The sequence below is a fragment of the Passer domesticus genome, chromosome 5, assembly GCF_036417665.1.
Source record: "Passer domesticus isolate bPasDom1 chromosome 5, bPasDom1.hap1, whole genome shotgun sequence".
Lineage (NCBI taxonomy): Eukaryota > Metazoa > Chordata > Aves > Passeriformes > Passeridae > Passer > Passer domesticus.
In genome coordinates, this window is record NC_087478.1 from 14,011,668 (window position 1) to 14,030,866 (window position 19,199).

At 44.8% G+C, this 19,199-nt stretch overlaps 1 protein-coding gene across 1 annotated transcript in view; it reads left to right on the top strand.

The window, feature by feature from the left end:
* LOC135301732 (sucrase-isomaltase, intestinal-like) overlaps positions 1-19,199 on the top strand; it is a 60,161-nt gene that overhangs the window by 3,468 nt on the left and 37,494 nt on the right. The window contains exons 3-7 of the mRNA XM_064422087.1: positions 144-246; positions 333-478; positions 10,013-10,181; positions 10,787-10,883; positions 11,903-12,015. Coding sequence (XP_064278157.1) covers positions 144-246; positions 333-478; positions 10,013-10,181; positions 10,787-10,883; positions 11,903-12,015 — 628 coding nt within the window. The remainder of the gene's footprint in view (positions 1-143; positions 247-332; positions 479-10,012; positions 10,182-10,786; positions 10,884-11,902; positions 12,016-19,199) is intronic.

The following is a 19,199-nucleotide window of genomic DNA, read 5'->3' on the forward strand; positions in this document are numbered from 1 at the left end:
CTCAGGGATTATTTCTCTCAGTAAGTCAATGATTTATTTGTAAAGAGCTGACACAGAGTAGCTGGGTGGTCCCCTGGCCTGCCCGAGGGTGGTCTGAGGCAGTGATCACTCGTGGGGGGCACCAGCATGTGTTTCCACTGCAGAGTCACGCTGAACAAGCGCCAGGCCTTGTCCCTCTTCGGAAGTGACATTTCCCCGATCGTCTTGGAAGTGGAGTTCCAGACAAAGGACAGACTCCGGTTCAGGGTGAGTGTTTTTGGGGCTGCAGTCATTTAGCCAAAGCAACACATGCTAAGGAGTGAGCTGACCTGCCCCTGCTCGCCTTGCTTTAGCTCTACGACCCCAACGCGCAGCGGTTTGAAGTCCCGCTCAAGATCAGTGGTCCCGGGGTTACTGCTGAGGAAGCCAACTATGAGGTGGAGTTCTCAGATGATTCCACACACTTCACGGTCAAGAGGAAAAGCACTGGCACTGTGCTGTGAGTACTACACATGATTCATGTTGCTTTTTGTAAAAGTTAGGTGTGATGGGGTGGGCACTCTTTCCTTACACCCTGTTGCTTGGGTCTGTGTTACATGGGGTCAAAGGATGTGGTGCAGATTTATGCCTTGTCCCTGAACGAACTTTCATTATTAATGTATGTGCCTGTATAACAGACAATTATCTATGTGCATGTATAAAAGTTTATTCAGTAAGTCAAAAACCTTCTGAGGCTACAATTTCATGGCTTGGGATGCTGATAAACTCAACTCAACAAAGCACTGAGCTAAGATTTCTGAAATTTGAGGTGTCAGGATCTAAGCATCAGATCTCCTGACACTCTCCAGCAGGCAGGTCTAGGAAGCTCAGAGCAATGGAGGCTGTAAGCCTCTGATTTCCACTGATGTCAGTGAATGGCACTGGCTCTAGTTTGTCCCTCTGCAAAAATACCATTTGTTTTCTCAAGCTAGTACTGTAAGTTTAACTTCAGTAAAAGCTCCTCTCACTAACAAATGTCACCAGGTGTCATAATTTCCTTTTTCCTTGGCTTCTATCAACATATCTCTAGTACATAATGCTACTCTAGAAACAGAGTCCCAATCAAGGTGCATTCCTGCCAGCTGCTTTTGGGAATGCAGCAGTGAGCAATATAAGGATGGCTTAACATGAGTGATGTAAATAAGACAATACAGCTTCTAGAATGGTCTGCAGATGGAACCATCATGCTGGGTTTTTAATGAACTGACCATCCTTTTGAACTACAGTCTCATGGCATCTCTTTATACCTGTCACAGTCAATTCTGTGAAGTCTTATTTATGTCAGCTATTTTAAATGAATGTATTATGCATTACTCTGATAACAAAAATAATTTAATTTCTCATTAGACTTAACAGCTCTGTGTAAACAGTGGTCTTTTGTTAGAGGCCCAGTTTTCTTCTTTCTGTAAAGGCTTATTAATTGGAATGCTGATGTAAGGGGTGAATGCATAACAAGAGCTCATGGCCCATTCTCATTCAGCCCTCCTCACCTTCACCCAGACCCCAAGGGTTTAGCCTGGGTTGATCAAACTTGAGATGTCCCAGCAGAGGGGAGGGGCCTGCCATGGAGCAGATGCAGGGACTGCCAAAGACAATACTGCAGTGACAGGCAGAGGAGCACAGGTCAGTCCCCACTGAGAAGGTTTCCAGGAGGGCACATTCAGTGCCCTGCTGTGGGCCTGGGGAAGCCTCCTCCATGTCCCTCCATCTCTTTGTGCACCAAGGCCCGTGCCCAGCAGCAGCAGAGGTGTGGGCTGCAGCCATGCTGTGCTGCAGAGCCCAGGATGCAGAGGGCAGCCTTGGTTTGCAGCACCAGCACAGCATCACCAGTGATGCTCTGCTCTCCAGCATCCCCGTGGGAAATTGTACACTGCCTCCAGGCAGGTAAAGGAGTGCTCCTGAAACTCAGCCAAGCCCCAAAAGAGGAAATTGTGGGTGAATATAATGCACAAATAATGGACTTCTATCCTGCAAGCAGTGGCAAGGCTGCTCCCAAAATATTGTCACCAGCAGAGACAGAGGATTTTGTGTACAGAAAGGGAAATTATATGTTCTTGGGAATTCTTGTTTCATGTGAAGTGGCACAGCCAGTACTGTGGTCTAAAGTGGCTGTCAGGGAGCCATTCCTCTCACAGCTGAATGATATTTAGTTTAGTTATATTCCCTGTGTGAGGAGCAAAAATGCTTCACCTTCATTTGTTTGCCTGTCCATCCTGTCAGAGTGAGGAAATGCAGGTGCTCAGAGATAACTCCACAACCTGTCTTAGAGGGATTTGCAATCTCCTTAGCTACCAAAAGAGCTGTGCAGATGGAATCTTTCAAAACAGGAAAGCAGGTTATATATCCTGGCCTAAAATCTATGGTTGGCTGCATTTACTTTACTGAAGGATGAGCCCTCAGCAGTCAGCATTATAGGAACATTCCCATCAGTGGCTGCACTTGACTGGCTGGGTCCAGGGGTGCACTGGTGGCATCTGGCAGGTTAAGTAGATTTTCGTGTTAGTTCAGCCTGCCCAAAGGCAGGTTTGAATGCTAAAACACAAAACTTTTCCTTTGGGTTCCCTCCAGAAGTGGGAGCAGCTGCTCCAGAGCACCCAGGCACCGAGCTGCACAGCTGGTGGTGTCTGTGCCTGGGCCAGGTTAGGGCAGGCTGTGTGGGAGAGTGTCCCTGAGAAACAGGCAAGTGCCTGACACCTGGAGGGACTTTAGCCTCCCGTTTTAAGATGTGAACAGCCATGGCCTTACTGTCTCAATGAACAGCTGAATCAATTGTTGATTTCTATATGCACACAAACACTGCTCAGAACAGTCAATGTGGGCAAATAAAACCTTTTCAACAGGTGCTGCAGTTGCACTCCCCAGTTGTGGGTGGATAACTTGTGTCTGCACCAAACCAGGTCAGGGTTCTCTCCTGGACCTTTTAAATATCTCTGAGGAAAACTTTCCCATAGAAAAACAATTACAGATTCTCAGAAATCTGCTTTTCCTTATGCTTCTTATGCCTTGCTAGCTGAGCCATGCTGCTGGATGACCTACCCCCCAAGAAAGCCTAAATTCATGATGCCCAGCATGCTCTGGCACAGCTGACAGGCCACCTGGGAAGGAAGCAGCCTGTCCCAAGCAGAAACACAGTGTAGGTTTGGGTTGCTGTTTCAAAGCCCACACCTGTATTTCCCTGCAGTCTGTCCTGCCATCCATGTCTTTGTGGGGTGTCAGACTCCTGTCTGTCTGCTTGATAGAAAACCCTGTCCCCACTCTGGCACTCCCGTGCACAAAGCCTCCTCCTTGTGAGGAATTATTTCATTCCACATTAGAAATGTTGGAGGGGAGAGGCAGAGGAGGCTTTGAGTGTGCTTCATGGGCATTTCTCACACTGCATGCAGAGAGACATAGCTGAGCTACCCAAGGAGGGCAGGACAAACTCCGGGCTCCATGTAATCACAATGACAGGGGAAAGGAATAAACTGTGTGAGAGGAGAGACATTAACAGCTGATTGCAAACCTCAAGCAGAGCCAGGAGCAAGAATAAAAGGCCAAGTCCTGCTACATTTTCAGCTTGCTCCAAGCTAATCAGTTGACAGCTGCTGCTTTGCCTGCATGAGGCAAAAATTAGACAGAGTCGTGTAGGGAGATGATCCAGGCACTGCTGGGGGCTGCTGGGACCAGGAGCTCTTGGGCTGCCTCCCTTTGTCCTCCCAGTAATGCCTCTTGGCTTACTCCCTTTACTTTTCTCTTTCTCATCCACTGTGTCCCATCCTGCCTCCTTCTACTCTGCTTTCTCCCTCTCCAGTGCTCCTGCTGTTTTGCCGCTATCCACGGAAGGTCCCTTTCTGTGCCAGTAGCTATCCAAAGCCATGGGTGTAAAGAGGTGCCATGTCCACACATCCACTAGGGAGATGCCAGGGGGATCAGATGAGACACAGCAAAGCTTCTGCTTCCATCCAGACATCAGGTGTTTTCTGTTTTCCATGAGAAAACTAGAAACCTGCATCTGATTTAAGGCTGCAAGTCACAGTTCTGAACCCTGAGGGTCAGGGACTAGGGCATGAATCTCCTGCTCAGAGGAGAAGGTCCCAAACTACCACCATTGTTGGGCAGTGGAGACTGCAGGGAGCCTCTTTTTACTCCTGTCATGCTTGGAAAGTAACTGTTTTGGCAAAATTGGTGTGGTCAGTGGAAAAATGTTTTGTCAAGAGATTTGCTTTAGTTTAGTAAATCCTTGCTTAGGATATCCTGGTTGATCTTGCAGCTCTTGTGGGAAACTGTCCTGTGGTTGGCCAGAGCCCTATATTAGTAAAAACAGGAGAGAAAATACTGTGTTGTAATAAGGCAGGTGAGCCAGCTAAACAGCCTGTGAGTTGTTTTGTGGCACTTGTGGCACATACACTCAGGTTAAATGCTGTTCTCCTTGCTGCTCCTGCCACACTGTCAACAGCAACCACTGGAGGAGGTAGTACCAACTGAGAGCATGAAGGCTCCAAGAAAGCGTAGATTTTCTCAAGAACAGAGAGTAAAAGGCTGGGAACTGTTTGCTTTAAGACAGTGATAAATAACAAACACATGCTCGTTTTGCAGAGTGTGATTACTCTGTGGGACTCATTGCCCCAGGGCAGCACTGGCACAGGAGGCCTAGCAGGATACACATTCAGGCATAATAAAAAAATCATCTGTAGGAAAATAAAACCCCGAATACTTTGTCTCCATGCTTCACAACATCAGTTAATTCTATGAAAACAGCCAGAAACTTCCTCCATAAGGAGATTATTGCAAGACTGGCTCTGAGTGACATCTTATGCCTTCCTTTGTGATATCTGGCCTGGGCCATTTCTGGAGACAAGGCTGCAGAGGGATGGACTACTGATTTGATTCTCCACTTAAATATCCTGACTTTCCCTTCATGATGTCACACAAATAAGGGAAGGCAGAACATATTTTTTTACAAGCTAGATAGGGACTACTTTCTAGTAAGCATTTGGAATACCTTGTTTGCTATTGCACTTGGGAATATACTGCAAAAATAACCAAAACCTAATCAAGATTTTCCCTAATTTCCAAAAAGGCTGCTGTAGAGTTCAGCTGCCTTTTTTTATTTTTAGCACAGACACCACTTACTACAAAGGTGTTTTTACATGGGCAAGGCTATTAGAATGATTTATAATGCTATTCTCATAACTGCAGTTTTGCTGAAAGCAAGGGAAGGAAGTTGTATGCGTCATGACAATGGGTTTGTTCCTAGTTAGTGAGAGCCTTTATTTTAGTCTTCTAATCATTAAGATTTATTTTACCTAGGCAAGAAATATTGTAGGTATATCACTTACCCAAGTGTTTTTCAGAGCAAAAATTAATCATTGTATATCCAGTGAGTTATAGGACATTTCCTGATACCACAACAATGAATACAGTAGAAGTAGAGCAGAAATGTGTCAATAACTGTAAATATACTCTGCACTTCTTTTTTTTTTTATAAATGTCATGTTTGTGGAAAATCTATTGATTACTCCTGCTGATTTTCTCACCTACTTGACAAATCATCTTTAAAGTAAGATAAACATGTAAAAATTGAGTCTTGGGGGACCTTCTGCACTCCAGTGGTGTTCCAAGACTTAGAGCTAATAAGGAATACAGCTGTTGTGAAACAGTGTTATGGTTTAACCCCAGCCAGCAGCCAAGCACCACACAGCTGCCTGCTCTCTCCTGACTGAAAGATGGAGAGAACCAGGAGGGTAAAAGTGAGAAAACTCATGGGTTGAACAATTTAGTGAAAGGGGAAAAAAAAGGAGTAGTAGTAGTAGTAATAAGGATAATAATGTAATTAAAAGGAAAATAACAGAGACCCAAGAAAGAAAAGTGATGCAAATGCCAACAATTGCTCACCACCATCTGACTGATGCCTTCCAGTCCCTGAGCAGCAGTGTCCCAGCCAGCCTTCCTGAGAGGTTTAATGCTCAGCAGGAAGCCATATAGTATGGGATATTCCTTGAGGCCAGCTATCCTAGCTGTGTCCCCTCCCTGCTACTTGTGCACCCCCAGCCTCCTTGCTGCTGGGGCAGTGTAAGGAGCAGCAAAGCCCTGTTGTGCTCTGTTAAGAACTGCTCAGCAGTAACTGAAACATCTCTGAATTATCAACATCTTCCAGCACCAATCCAAAACATCACCCCATACCAGCTACTATGAAGAAGGTTAACTCCAGCCAAAACCAGCAATCAGTGGAAGTGTTTTTAGCAATCTGACATCTGGGCTCCTTAGGTGATGCTCCTCAGCAGCTCAAGAATGTTGAGTCAATCAGTAGATTTGAGGCTCATTTGAAAATAGGGTGTGTACTCCCCACTCTCTAAGGTGCTTTAACACTTTTTGGGCAGCTGGTGCATGCTATGGTAGCCCAGGCCCTCTGGAAGGGTGTGCCCAAGCTTTGCCAGGAGGCTTAGACTCCTTTTTTGGATAGGCATGGGAAGATACAACTAAATTTGCACACATATAATATATGGGATGGTCTGAAGGCCAAGAAAAGCAGATGTTATAGAGGACATTTTCTCCATGTGACTTAGTGGTCCAGTTGTTTGCAGCTTCAAATAATGAGCTCAGTTCTCCAGGATTCATTGCAACAGGAAGGAAAAAAAAAAGACCAAACCTCTCCCAACTTAAAATTATTTTTGAATGTCCAGGTAATGCACGATGTCTGTCCTAATGATGTATCATATCTGTGTCCCAAGTCTCCTTATTCTGGAGGTTTTGTAAGAGCACTTTAGGAGTGCCAGCAGCTGGTTGCTCACGGCTGGTGAATCAGTGCTTTGAGCCACTGCACACACTGCAGTCTTTGGCCTCCAATAAACCTCAACAGAGTAGTTGTTCAGAAAGGTAAATCATCGTGTCCAGTTCATATTACAAAGGACTGATGATTGCACTCCTGAAAACCATCTTGTACAGCCTTTTAGTCATCCCCCTCAAACATTGTGACAATGTTAGTCATGAGCTACACCTTCAACATGAGCAGGATGTTTTATCTGTCTGCCTACTCACCTTCCTTTAATACTGCATCTTTGGTCCACTCCAGTTATGTTTCATCCTGATAGCCAGTGGCTTGACTGCTGGGTGTGAGACTAGTTCCCTTGCTGGCAGAGACCTTTTCAATCTGAGTCACTCTTTTTTTTCCTGATAAGAAGTTAAGAATTAGAGAAGTTTATTCTCTAGTATAGTGCACTGTGTATGGCAAAAGTGCAGCTTTTATAAATCAGACTCCTTGGACAGGCAACAGCTGACTGTTCAAAGACAATGGGCCAGGCAGATGTGTGGGGAGGCTGGTTTGTATTTCCACAGGCAGGAGTGTTCTTACCACTGACACACTAACAGCTTAAGACTTCCAGCAGTAAATGTGACTGCAGCTATTACCTCTTGTGCAAAAAGAAGGGTTCTTGTGCTCACAGACTTTGCCTCGTCCATCTTCTAGCAGAGGTTGCATTTTTGACAGTGTGCAACTGTTCAGCTGTGTTCTTACATTTTTAAGACCCTTCTGTTGTCCATCACAGTGGTTTTATGGTTCATAGGACTCTTGGAGGAGAACTACGCAAATTCTTGCAAACATGATGTCATTTTATGCTCCTTCCTGTTTTGTTCCTTCTATCTACTTTAAACCAGTAGGAGGGAAGGTCGGAGAAATATGATATTTTCTTTTATTGTATGCAAGGTTTTAAGGAATGGGATTTTTTTTTTTTTTGCATTTAAATGATTGCTCCTTGGCAACACCACATGAGCAAATACATAAAGTAGCACAACAGCTACCATAGTGTGCTGGAGAGCACGAGGACTCAGGAAGCTGCTTGGAGCGAAGGGAGAGAATAGTGCCAGGGGAAAACCTGTTCATGCTTTCCTTCAGATGGAGATGACATAATGATGCCCAGAAAAAAAAAAGAGAGTAATTACCAGCCTTTTTTTTGTCATGGTTAATGCTATATTTAGCACATAGCTATGCTGGCATGCAGAGGTCTAGGGAAAGACAAGGCTGATGGGGAGCTGTGCTGGTGGGGGTGGCAGCCCCCAGAGAGCTGAGCCATGGAGGGGTGCAGAGCAGGGCACTGTTGTGGCAGTGTCATGCAGAGGTAGAGTTGCCTGAAGGAATGCATGAGTCATGAGCCAGTTTCTCCACAACGTCTAAAGATATGGTGGAGCAGAGGGCTTGTTCCTAGGGTTGTCATTTGCACCACCCCAGTGACCCTCCTGGTCAGAGGAGGGGACTTGCTGAGCTGAAGTAATACTTTAATGAAGTAATACTTTAATGCCGTGGTAACACTAGGAGTTCTCATGATAGGGAATGTCCGTGCTATAATGTGGGTACCACAAATGTACAAAGCCTCATGTCCTCTGAACAGACATCATGGGGAGAGCTCAATGACTTACAACAGATATTTAAACTTTTTTGAAAGCCTTTCCCCTCTGGCATAATTTGAGGTTTTCTCAACCCTGTGGTCTGCTCAGAGCAGTGACCCTTCCTGTCTTGGCACACAGCAGAGCTGTGTGACAGTTTTCCTTTGGGCAGGAATATAGCTCCAAAGCCCATCCCTATTTCTGCACAGCAACTGCTTCTTGCAGAAAGGCCTCTATTTGTCAAGGACTGGATCTAATTCTCAGGGATATTTTGCATGCATAACCCTCCTAAATGAAAATAATTTTATTCAGTACTGCATGTGGGTGGAGATGATGGAAAGGAGGGAGGTAGAGGTTCCTGCTGGCAAAAAAAAAAAAAACAAAAAAAAAAAAACAACAAAACAAATCAAGAGTTGTATACAATTCTTACTTCTTCTGCTTGTAAGAAAGGACAAAAAAGCCACATGGACCCTTTAGTACTTGTGTGTGACTTTGGATTTGTCTAGGAAAATTTAGGGATAGTTTTTGCCTGAGTTTTGCAGAGAGAGGCAAGGTAGCTCCTTAAGCATCCCCATGAGCAGCTGTCCTTGCAGGCTCATGGGGAAAGCCTGCCACTGCTGGGGAGCAGTGGTGCCCTCCCAGTCCTCCCAGCAGCAGGGACTGGCCCCCAGGAAGGGGTGCTGGTGGCCCAGGTGGCAGGCCACTCACCAGAGTGCTCTTGTCATGGGGGTAGAGCTGCTCCCCACCAACACAACCCATCTCCCACTTCTCAATTTACCAGTCAACCATTTAATTTTGTCAAAATCATTGAATAGAAGAACATTAAAAGGAGAGTTATACCACTTCTGTGCTCTATGGCATGGGCTCATTTATTTTAATTAGCTGTAACAAATTCATGGTTAAACAAGGCTCGAGAGGGTGCTATCTAAATGAGCTACTCATGGCATACACATGACCATTAACAAAACACTTCTCCACAGCTTGACTATGTTCTCCCCCATCTAACTTGCAGCTCATTATAGCTCTAGAGATAGGAAACAGAATGTAGCACCTAATTAAAATGTGAGCCTGTGTCCACAGATGATTTAATAGAAATAAATGCATTAAGCTGGTGAGAGAAGCAGGAGAGAGTCATCACAATAAAAACATCTTGTTCAAGCACAGTCTGGAGAAAACCATCCTCTATTTTCAGCACCTGCATGAAGTTGGGGGTATTTGTGTCCTGATACAGCAAAACATTAAAAAAAGCTGATAAAATGTCTGTTGTTCTCATTAAGTATTCTGAACTCCACTGTGTAATAACAATTTTTAGCCTTTCACTTTGGTTGTCATAGAAATAGCATAAGCAACCACTTATTTTGATAATAGATTTATAATCTGTCTTCTGTTGTTTTAGTTGCTCTTTTCAAAATTATATTGGTGCATTTTTTTGCATAAGTAGATGTGATATCTTCAACCATTGCAAGATTAATTTAATGTGTTAGGTTAAGCACTTTAGATGCATGCATAGAATTTAATGTATTTTAATACTGTTTTTCTCCAAAATACATTAAAAGTATAAATAGCTGGACATAAACTTAAAATAATACCTTCCAAAGAGAAACAAACGAATCCTGTCTCGCTCTGTTTGTCACAGGTGGGACAGTCCCCTGGTGGATCTGTTTTTCTCCAACCAGTTCCTTCAGATCACCACCGCTGTGCCATCCACTTCTGTGTATGGGTTTGGTGAACATGAGCACCCGACCTTCAAGCACAACATGAACTTTGTTACCTATGGCATGTACGCCAGGGACCAGGCACCGACGGTAATTGACTCTATGCAACACTTTGTCCTAGCTTGTGTCACCAAAAGGAGGTGGCAAACATGGAATGTCACGAGCTTTGCAGGTATCATCAATTTTAATTAAAGACTAAGCCATGAATTGTTTTGAGGGAACTTTGAAACCCTTTATCAGAACCTTTCTCACAGTGCAGTTTTCAGGAAAAAGTATATTGTGTGCCAAGATCTTGGTTCAGGAGAGTTTTACATTTCATGCTTGGATCAATCCCTGTTCATCCAAACAAGCTGGACTCCAGCAGGACTCATTAGATATTTGGCTGAACTGGAGTCAGTGGTTGATGAGTCTGTTTTAACTAGAAAAATGATTCTTACTCATGCCAGTCTGAAGGGTTTAGCAGAATATCAAAGGTTTAACTAGGAAAGATTAAAAAAATTCTATTGTGATAAGGCAGAAAAAAATCTTTTCTGTAAATTTGACTTCACACCAATTTAGATTAAAAAATCCCCAACCATTCAAAATAAGTTTCTAACTATGAATAAATTTATTTCTTTGTCTGTGCATGTGTATCTACTTGACAAAAGCTATGAAAGATAGCAAAGTCAAGTCATACTTCATGTGTTATGTTTCAGGGATTTGCCAACCTCTATGGAGTGCACCCTTTCTACATGTGCGTGGAACCAGACTCCAATGCCCACGGTGTTCTCCTTCTGAACTCCAATGCACAAGGTAAAAAGATATATGGATTCCCTCTATGGACTGCATATAGAAATATGATAGATTAGTAAGTATAAAATACAGTTTTTCTGACTGCTTTTTCAATGGGGTACGAATATGAGTGACTGCACAGCTAACTAAGCTTCCAGGACTAATAGATATTTCAAAGATTTTTCAAAGAATTTCAGTAGCATGAATTTTTAACAAGGAATTTGGGCATTTTTAGACATTTTCAGGGAAAATACATTCTTAACTTTTTTATGAAAATAGATGCAAATAGAGGGAAAGAAGAAGGTGGAAGAAATTTCCTCTGAGATTGGCATAACAAAATCAAATCAGTTTTTGTTAGTCCTATATTCTGTCTTTGGAGAATAGTTTTGTATGTTGCCATGGTCACCTTACTGCATTAATCTAGTGGTATAATTTCAGAAAAGGGGAATCTTCACTTAGTCTATAAAATCAGTTTCCCCTGGCAGACAATGGCTTTCAATAAGACTAAAATAGCATAGAGGAACCCTAAACACAAACTTGTTGATTGTTGTATAAATATGAAACTGAGACAAATGGATCTGTGCAATCTGTGCTGGGTGGGTTTCTGTGATTTCTTGCTGCGCCATGCCAGTCTGAAAGCAGAGATTACAGAAACACTGGGCCTGCCTCCCTTTGGCCCTGTTTGCTCATCCAGTCATACCCACAGGGAAGAGCCCAGCATGCACACACCTAGGATAGGTAGGATAGAATAGAAGATTTCATTTGGAAGGGACATAAAACATACCTGTAGTACAACTGCCTGAACACTTCAAGGCTGAGGAAAAGCTAAACATGTTGTTAAGGCATTGTCCAAATGCCTCTTACACACTGACAGTCTCGGGGCATCAACATCTCTAGGAAGCCTGTTACAGCATTTGCCTGCCCTCAGTAAAGAAATGCTTCCTAATATTGAATCTCAACCTCCCCTGATGCATTCTTAACCTATTCCCATGTATAGTGCAGAGTTTGTTTGTGCTGAGGGCCTTTTTTTTCCCTTTTAGATGTTACTCTGTCTCCAAACCCATCTTTAACTTTCCGCACTATTGGAGGGATCCTGGACTTCTATCTCTTCATGGGACCCACTCCTGAAAACGTGGTTCAGCAGTACACTGAGGTTAGTAGAAAAGTGCACTTGGCACATGGAGCAGTGCCTTGTAACACAGTCCTGTCAGTATCTGGTATTATCAGTGGGTTGTGCAGGCGGAGCTTTGTGTGATCCATTTGTACAAAGCTGCAGCTTCAGATCCATGGGAAAACTGGCGTGTGCTCAAGCATCTGTGAACAGTCTGAGTGTCACAGGCAGGCTGGCTGTTCAGTGCACATCTCCAGCCTCTCCTGCAATATGTCAGGGTGGGATGCAGGAGTACACTAAATGGATAAAGGGATGCAATGATTGGAAAGGTATCTGTGTAAGCTTACTCCTCTCTGGCTGTCACAGTTTTATAATCTTTGCTGTATGACATAACTGCATTTTGACACTGCAGGCCAAGTAAACAAACTAGGCAGAGCACAGATGGGAATGTTTGGGAACTTTACATATGCTGGATTTCAGAGATATTGAATGGACTTTAAAGTGTTCAAGCCTTTATTTGCCAGTGGAATTGCTTGCTGATTTTGGAGCCATCAGGCTGTTTTTTACTAATGAAAACCTATATAATTGCATTGGAGAGTATGGATGTATAACACTGGTCTCACAGAGTGTAACTACTTGCTATCCAATTGCCCAGTGTTTTCCACAGAACTGAGAGTACACATGCTAATGGCTGATTTGAAAGTGTACATACAATTTTTATATAGTGAGGACTGTGCAGAAAAAAGTAACAGATAATATGTTTTTCCTGGTCACCAAATGATGCTTCAACTGGGCCTTGCCACAGAAATTGCCACCTCAGATGCAAGCTGTGTATGCAAAGAAATCAGTGTCAAACCTAAAGAGTGTGGAGCAGAGCTGGAGTAAGCATGTTGCTGTGAGAAGGGGGGTCACTGTGCAGACCCTGAGGATTAGGCTGCAAATGCCTTTTCTGAGGAAGGCTGAACAGGGTAGGGCATCCCAGAGCCAGGCACTCAGAGCTCACAGCAAGATCTGCATGTGCTCTGCCTTTCCCCATGCCCCCCTCAAAGGGGCCTGAGCTCTGATCTTTGTGAACATTTTGTCTTTCTTGGCTTTTTAAAGCCTCCACAGCCTATGCTTGTCTTCTTTTAAAGTGCCTGTATGGGAACAGAAATACTGTGGTTTAGAGCAAGGGAAAAAGAGAATTTAACCCAGAAGGAAAGTATTTCTGGGTTCTGCTTTGGTGAAGAAAGGGATAAGACTTGCTCATGCTGCTGTTTTGGGAAGGCTGGAGCTGCTCTGGGGTGGTGGGCTCTGCTAGACCTTCCTTTTCCAAGGAGAGGCTCAGGTGCTACCTCCCAGAGAGGTGAGAGGCTGATGGTGCTCCTCCATGTCCTGGAGAAGGAGCAACTGCTCTGTTGCTTGGAGGTTTCCAGCTGCCTCTGCACATCATCCCCACCCGTTGTCTGCCATGGTTTAACCCCAGCTGGCAGCTCAGTCCCACACAGCCACTCGCTCACGCCCCCCCAGTGGGCTGGGGGAGACAATCCAAAGGGTAAAAGTGAGAAAATTCGTGGGTTGAGATAAAGACAGTTTAATGGGTAAAGCAAAACTGTGCACACAAGCAAAGCAAAACAAGGAATTCATTCACCAGTTGCCAGGAGCAGGAGGGTGTTTAGACACCCCCAGGAATCGGGGGAATGGCTGAACATGTGATTGTTACTGGGAAAGGCAAATGCCAGCACTCTAAATATCCAGCTCCCCCTTCCTCTTCCCCCAGATTTATGTGCTGAGTATGAAGCCATTTGATATGGAATATCCTTTGGGTCAGTTGGGCTCAGCTGTCCTGGCTGTGTCCCCTCCCAACTCCTTGTGTACCCCCAGCCTCTTCACTGGTGGTGTGGAGTAAGGAGCAAAGAAGGCTTTGACTCTGTGTAAGCACTGCTCAGCAAGATCAAATATATCCCTGAATTATCATCACTATTTTCAGCTCAAATCCAAAACACAGCCCATTCCAGTTACTATAAAGAAAATTAACTATATCCCAGCCCAAACCAGCACACACTATTTCTGATGCCAGTGCCACAGACCGGCAGGCAAGCTGGGATTTTAACTTACACATGGGTAATAAAACCAGGGGGGAGAAAAGCGAGGGGGAAAAGTAAAGCAACTCTCCCCCAGGCTGGAGCTTTGATCCCCATTTCAAGGGAGTTAGTGCAGCAGTACGATGGAAATTAGAGCCACGCCTGCTCCTTTTCAAAGTCTTTTACTGGTGTTTGAAGGCAGCATTTCTGTGGCTTAGCAGGTGGTCAGCATCTGAAAATAAAATGAGAGAGTTCTCACTCCCCAACTGATGGGTAGTGGCAGCTGACTTTCCACCCCTGTCTCTGGAAATGGAGCTGGAGCAAAGAAAACAAGGTAAAGGAGAGCAGTGGGCGTCTCCTAATGAGATATGTCACATGCCAGGACAAAAAAATCCTGTTCTGTATTCTCTGAGCTTGTGCTCAACTCTCTAGGGAATCTTAAAGAATGCGTGTTAGTAATTTCAATGTGAAATAATAACTTCTTCAGTAAACATCCTGAAATTCCAAGGTCAAAAATGTTACAATTACCATATTATTAGTCTCTAGGGTAATAATTTGGCTTTTATGTACAAGGTATGTGGGAAGGTGAAGGAGACAGAAAAGACTTTATTTTTCAATTGTCTTTTCTGTCACACTGAGAGGATTTTCCCTATGCAGTCATTGTTATGCTGTAGGGAAAGAAAAGGGGTAGAAAGGAGAAGTGTGATTGATGTCTGCAAGGCACTGCTCAGCAGCATGGCTTGGCTCTCTGTTTGCATGGGTCTCCTTTGCAAATTGGTGTTTTGGGAGCTCCTGGCTGCAGGGGCCCCTGGTGGGATCAGGTTGCACTGCTGCAGAGCTTCTCAGTGGAATAGCACCTGCCTCTCTCCTGAGCAAGTCTGCCACAGTCACTGCTTTTCAAGGGACCCCTCATTTTATCTGTCCAGCACGGCCCCACTGGTGTGGCAGGGTGGCCAGGTGCCAGCAGGCACAAGCTGGTGAGAACAAGGGAGTTGTTTTCAGAGCAAAGTGCTTTACACCTTTCTCAAATGTTTTGTGCCATTGCCTTCAGTGCCACCTCAGTATCTGAGCCACCTCTCTGCCCCTGCTATACTTGTTTCTGTGAGAGGTTTAGGAGCTTAGCTGTGCTTTCGTGTGGCTCCCTCCAAACCAGTGAGTTAGGACAGCTTTGTAACAAAGCTCTTTATTTGGCCTCTGGAGTATGCAAGATTTTCTCACACACATCTCCAGGTTGTCACCAGCACCCAGGATGGACCATGGACTCTTGGCCAGAGCTGCTTGGTCCAGGCTATGCCAAGAGCAGGGCTCTTGGCTCTCTGTGTGGTGATCAGGGTTGATTTGAGCTGCTCTGCCAGAGTCACCAGCCTCTCTGCATCCTTGGAGTGAGGACAGGTAACAACAAAAGCTGTGGTGGCCCTGCATGCCAGCCTGGCCAAGGATAATCTGCTTTAAATGGGCTCCAAGAGTGAGGCAAGGTGTGAGAAGGGAGCAGAGGGTGAGTGCTGGTTCCTCTGTCCCTCTACTGTGTGCTGCAGGGAGCAGGGATGAGCTGTAGGACACCTCCTGCCAGTGGCACACAGCAGCTACAGGGTATGTGCTGGGCATGGTCCCATGGGAAGGAGCAGCCTCCAGCCCAATTCTTCTGCTCCCTCCTGCCCCTGAGCCCAGCTGTGTGGGATGTGACTCCTGCACATCTAAGACATCTAAGATTGTCCTGTACAGCTCTCTCTATATGACAGTGATCACATTTTTCTCCTACTGCAGAAGAAGTCTGGTGTGCAGAACAGTTATGCAACATAAATCTCACTTTTAACAGCAAACACCTCCGTTTGCAGGAGGGTGAGAAAAAGCAGTAACAAGCTAAAGAGTTCAGGCACTGACCTGAGCCTGGCTGAGGCTCTGCAGTCACACCTAATACCAGGCCAACATTGCCAAGACCACTGGTGGCCTTTCAGAACAGACCAGCAGTGCACAGCAGTAGTGTGTGAGCTCCATAACAAGATGCTCAGGAATGTTTGGGTTCAAAAACCAGGTGTTTAATAGCTCTTGGGTTAAGGCCATGAATGTGTTATTTTATCAGAAATTATCCAGTAATAAGCTGTAAGTGAGCATACTGTGAGTCTCCTGATTCTGTTTGGAGAGAAAATTGCTGGTTTGCTTCCTCCTTACAGAAGTGTGGGCTATTACAGGTGCAAGGGACCTCAGAGGTCTCTAGTCCACTCTCCTATTGGAGACGTAACATGGGGAACCTGCTTGTACATAGATCTTATCACAGATGATTCAGTGAGAGTCTTGCAGCTGAATTCCCCAAGAAATAAACAACTGATAATTTTTTGTGCAGCAGAAACCAAGATTTGAAGACCTTGGCATTGAAAATCCTTAGATTTTTTATATTACTGAGGTTGTGAGCATCTTCTTTATGGTTCAGCAGCTACAGGGTCTTTTTTTTTTTACTCTCCTAAATCAAAGGTTAGCTTCTGTTAACAGACTTTGAGTGAAGGTTACCCTCTAACTGACTGGGTGCCCACAGGACTCAGCTGCTTGCCTTAGTCATAGCAGATGAGCTGGATACAGATGTGTGGGCCATAGCAGTGCCTGTGGAGTTTAGCCATTGTGTATTTAGCCATACAGAAACACTAAACCCAGTGCATTAGCCCACTTGGGTTTTCTAGTTTGCTCCTATAATTCCTCTTTGAAGAAAGGGAGTTGAAGCAAATATCAAGCTTCAAAAATAATTTTGTGTGGCTAATTAGGGTGTAAGATTAGCAATCTGCATTGTGAGACATCTTAGCTCCTCTGTCAGCACAGGAAGGAGTACCTCTCTCCAGCCTCTGTGATATATAGGCATACCTCTGCAGCTCTCTCTCTCTCATCAAAGTCTTTGGTCATAATGTTAACAGGATAGGATGGTGATTTTACTCTATAGAATATAGTACATATCATTGTACCTAGTATATATCTAGTACATATAATTGATGCTCATATTAATAGCATTAGTTGTCCAATAATCCAACACAGGGAAAAAAAATGCAGATCACCTTGTTCCCAGACACAGATTTTATCTGTTAGATGTACTTGTTTCCACTGAACTTCACTCTTACCACAAAATGCTTCCAGGGTGCCTCCTTGATACATCAGTGCTCAGGTGGCCCTGAAAAAAGTGAAAAAAATATACATAATGCTAAGTTATATAAACAGGCAAAAACTTACAGTGACTTTATTAAACACTAGGAGTTATTTAAGAAACCAGTGCAGGAAGAATTCTGGAACAGAAAATACGATCTTTTTTTTTTTTAATTGGTTTTGCACTACGATATCTTTGCGCTTTTTTTCCCCCTTCATTTTGGATACCCCATATGTTTCCCATTTCTACGTTTTGCTCCCTCAGTTCCCCATCTACCTTTTCTGATTCTATGGGAGTCAATTTTGCCAAGCAGTCTTTCTCTGGCTGCTGCACTTTCTGATCATTTGTATGCAGAATGCAATCTGTATGAATTAACTAGATCCTAAATATATATCAAATCCAACTTGAGTCTTCAGGTTTGCAAAATTACATTCCTGCCTCTGCTGATCCATCTGTGAGTGGGTACCATATGTCAGTTACTTTATCAGGAAGCTTCAGGGGGATCCATTAGAGAGAGTCCACAGCATAATTAGAAAAAAGAACATTTGTTTTCCCAGCTGCCCTGTTTTCATCCTTCCTCTTCAAATGTTCTGCTGGTTTCAATTAAGCTCACCATAGATGCACCAGCCTGGTGAACCTAGAGAACTAATTGCTTTAAAAACTTAATATCTTCCTTGCAAGGTAGATATTTTTCTGTTGGTTCAGCTGTAATCCCAAACTCCTCAAGGGATGCTGTCACAAAATACTCACTCTGTGGTCCAGAACGGCACAGCACCATCCCATAAGGGTGAGCAGGTGAACCCCAGCAAACCCCAGTGCTGGGGACATGCCCTTTGGGAAGGGCTCTGACTGACACACCAGTGGCCACAGCTCCACCTCCATCCTCACTGCTCTCCACCTGGATGCTTGACAGGACGTGGGGAAGAAGCCAGTCCCCATCCAACTCTTGGAATGCATTGTGTTGGCAATGTCCCAGACTGACTGTCCTCCCCAGGCAGGAGTGACCCGGGGTATCACAGGACCCAGAGCAGAGCTGCTCAGCAGTTCCCACTGCCTCTGCCCAGGCTGGCTCCCCCTGTCCCCTTTCCCAGCCTGCTTGGGAAGAGGCAGCAGATGCCATGCAGACATCCTGCCAGGGCACAGGGCTCTGCATTGAGCTGCAGGATTAATATTTATCAGCCAGTTTTCCCTATTTCTCTTGTCCAAGATGAGAAGCCTGTGCACAAAGCATTTTATTTCATTAGGGAGTTCTTTTGTTTTGGTCTGTTTTTTTAACCTTGTTTGTAGAGGTCATTCTCTGTTTCCAGTAGAGAAAGCAAGGGCAAAATATGCATCTGCTTTAGGAGCACAAAATGGTGGGTTCACAGAGCTCATCCTGCAGCCTTTGCTGGTCTAAAACAAGCTCTGCTGCCTCCTCAGATGAAGTTATCCTTAACATGTTGAGTGTGGGTGTGACAGAGAAGAAGACTTCTGGCCCTGAGGCTGGCCATGCTGTGTTGAGCATGTTGGTGCTGTCTCACAAGGTGTCTGGGAGATTGTCCTGAGCCATCACATCCCATTCAGCTCTCCACAGAAAACCCCAGGAGAGCTTGAAAGATGGTCTGGGTGATCAGATGTGTCCAGACACGCTGAAAAAAACCTGATGACATGTGCAGGAGATGGGGTAGCTATGGCGTGTCTGCCCCTTGGCCACCCCCTACATGGTAGGCATCACCTTTGTCCGTTCAGGGCCTGCCCTGGCAAGGGCACAGCAGTGTGCAGTGGGAGCTGAGTGCTTCTGTGGCAGGAACATGCTGCTGAGAGCTGCTCTCACTTCTGAATATCCCAGCCTCCAGCTGAATTGGAGAAGTAGGTGTTGAGGAGGATCAGGAAAGTTAAGTCTGATGGGACAGTACAAGCAGCAGGTGTGTGGGGCAACTGTGCTGATCAGCTGGAGACACCCAGAGCATTAACCTCACCAGTGCTTATGGCCTCCTTATATTTCTGCTTATCTGATACAGCAGCATCCCAACAAGTGAAAGCACACTGTAGCCAGATTT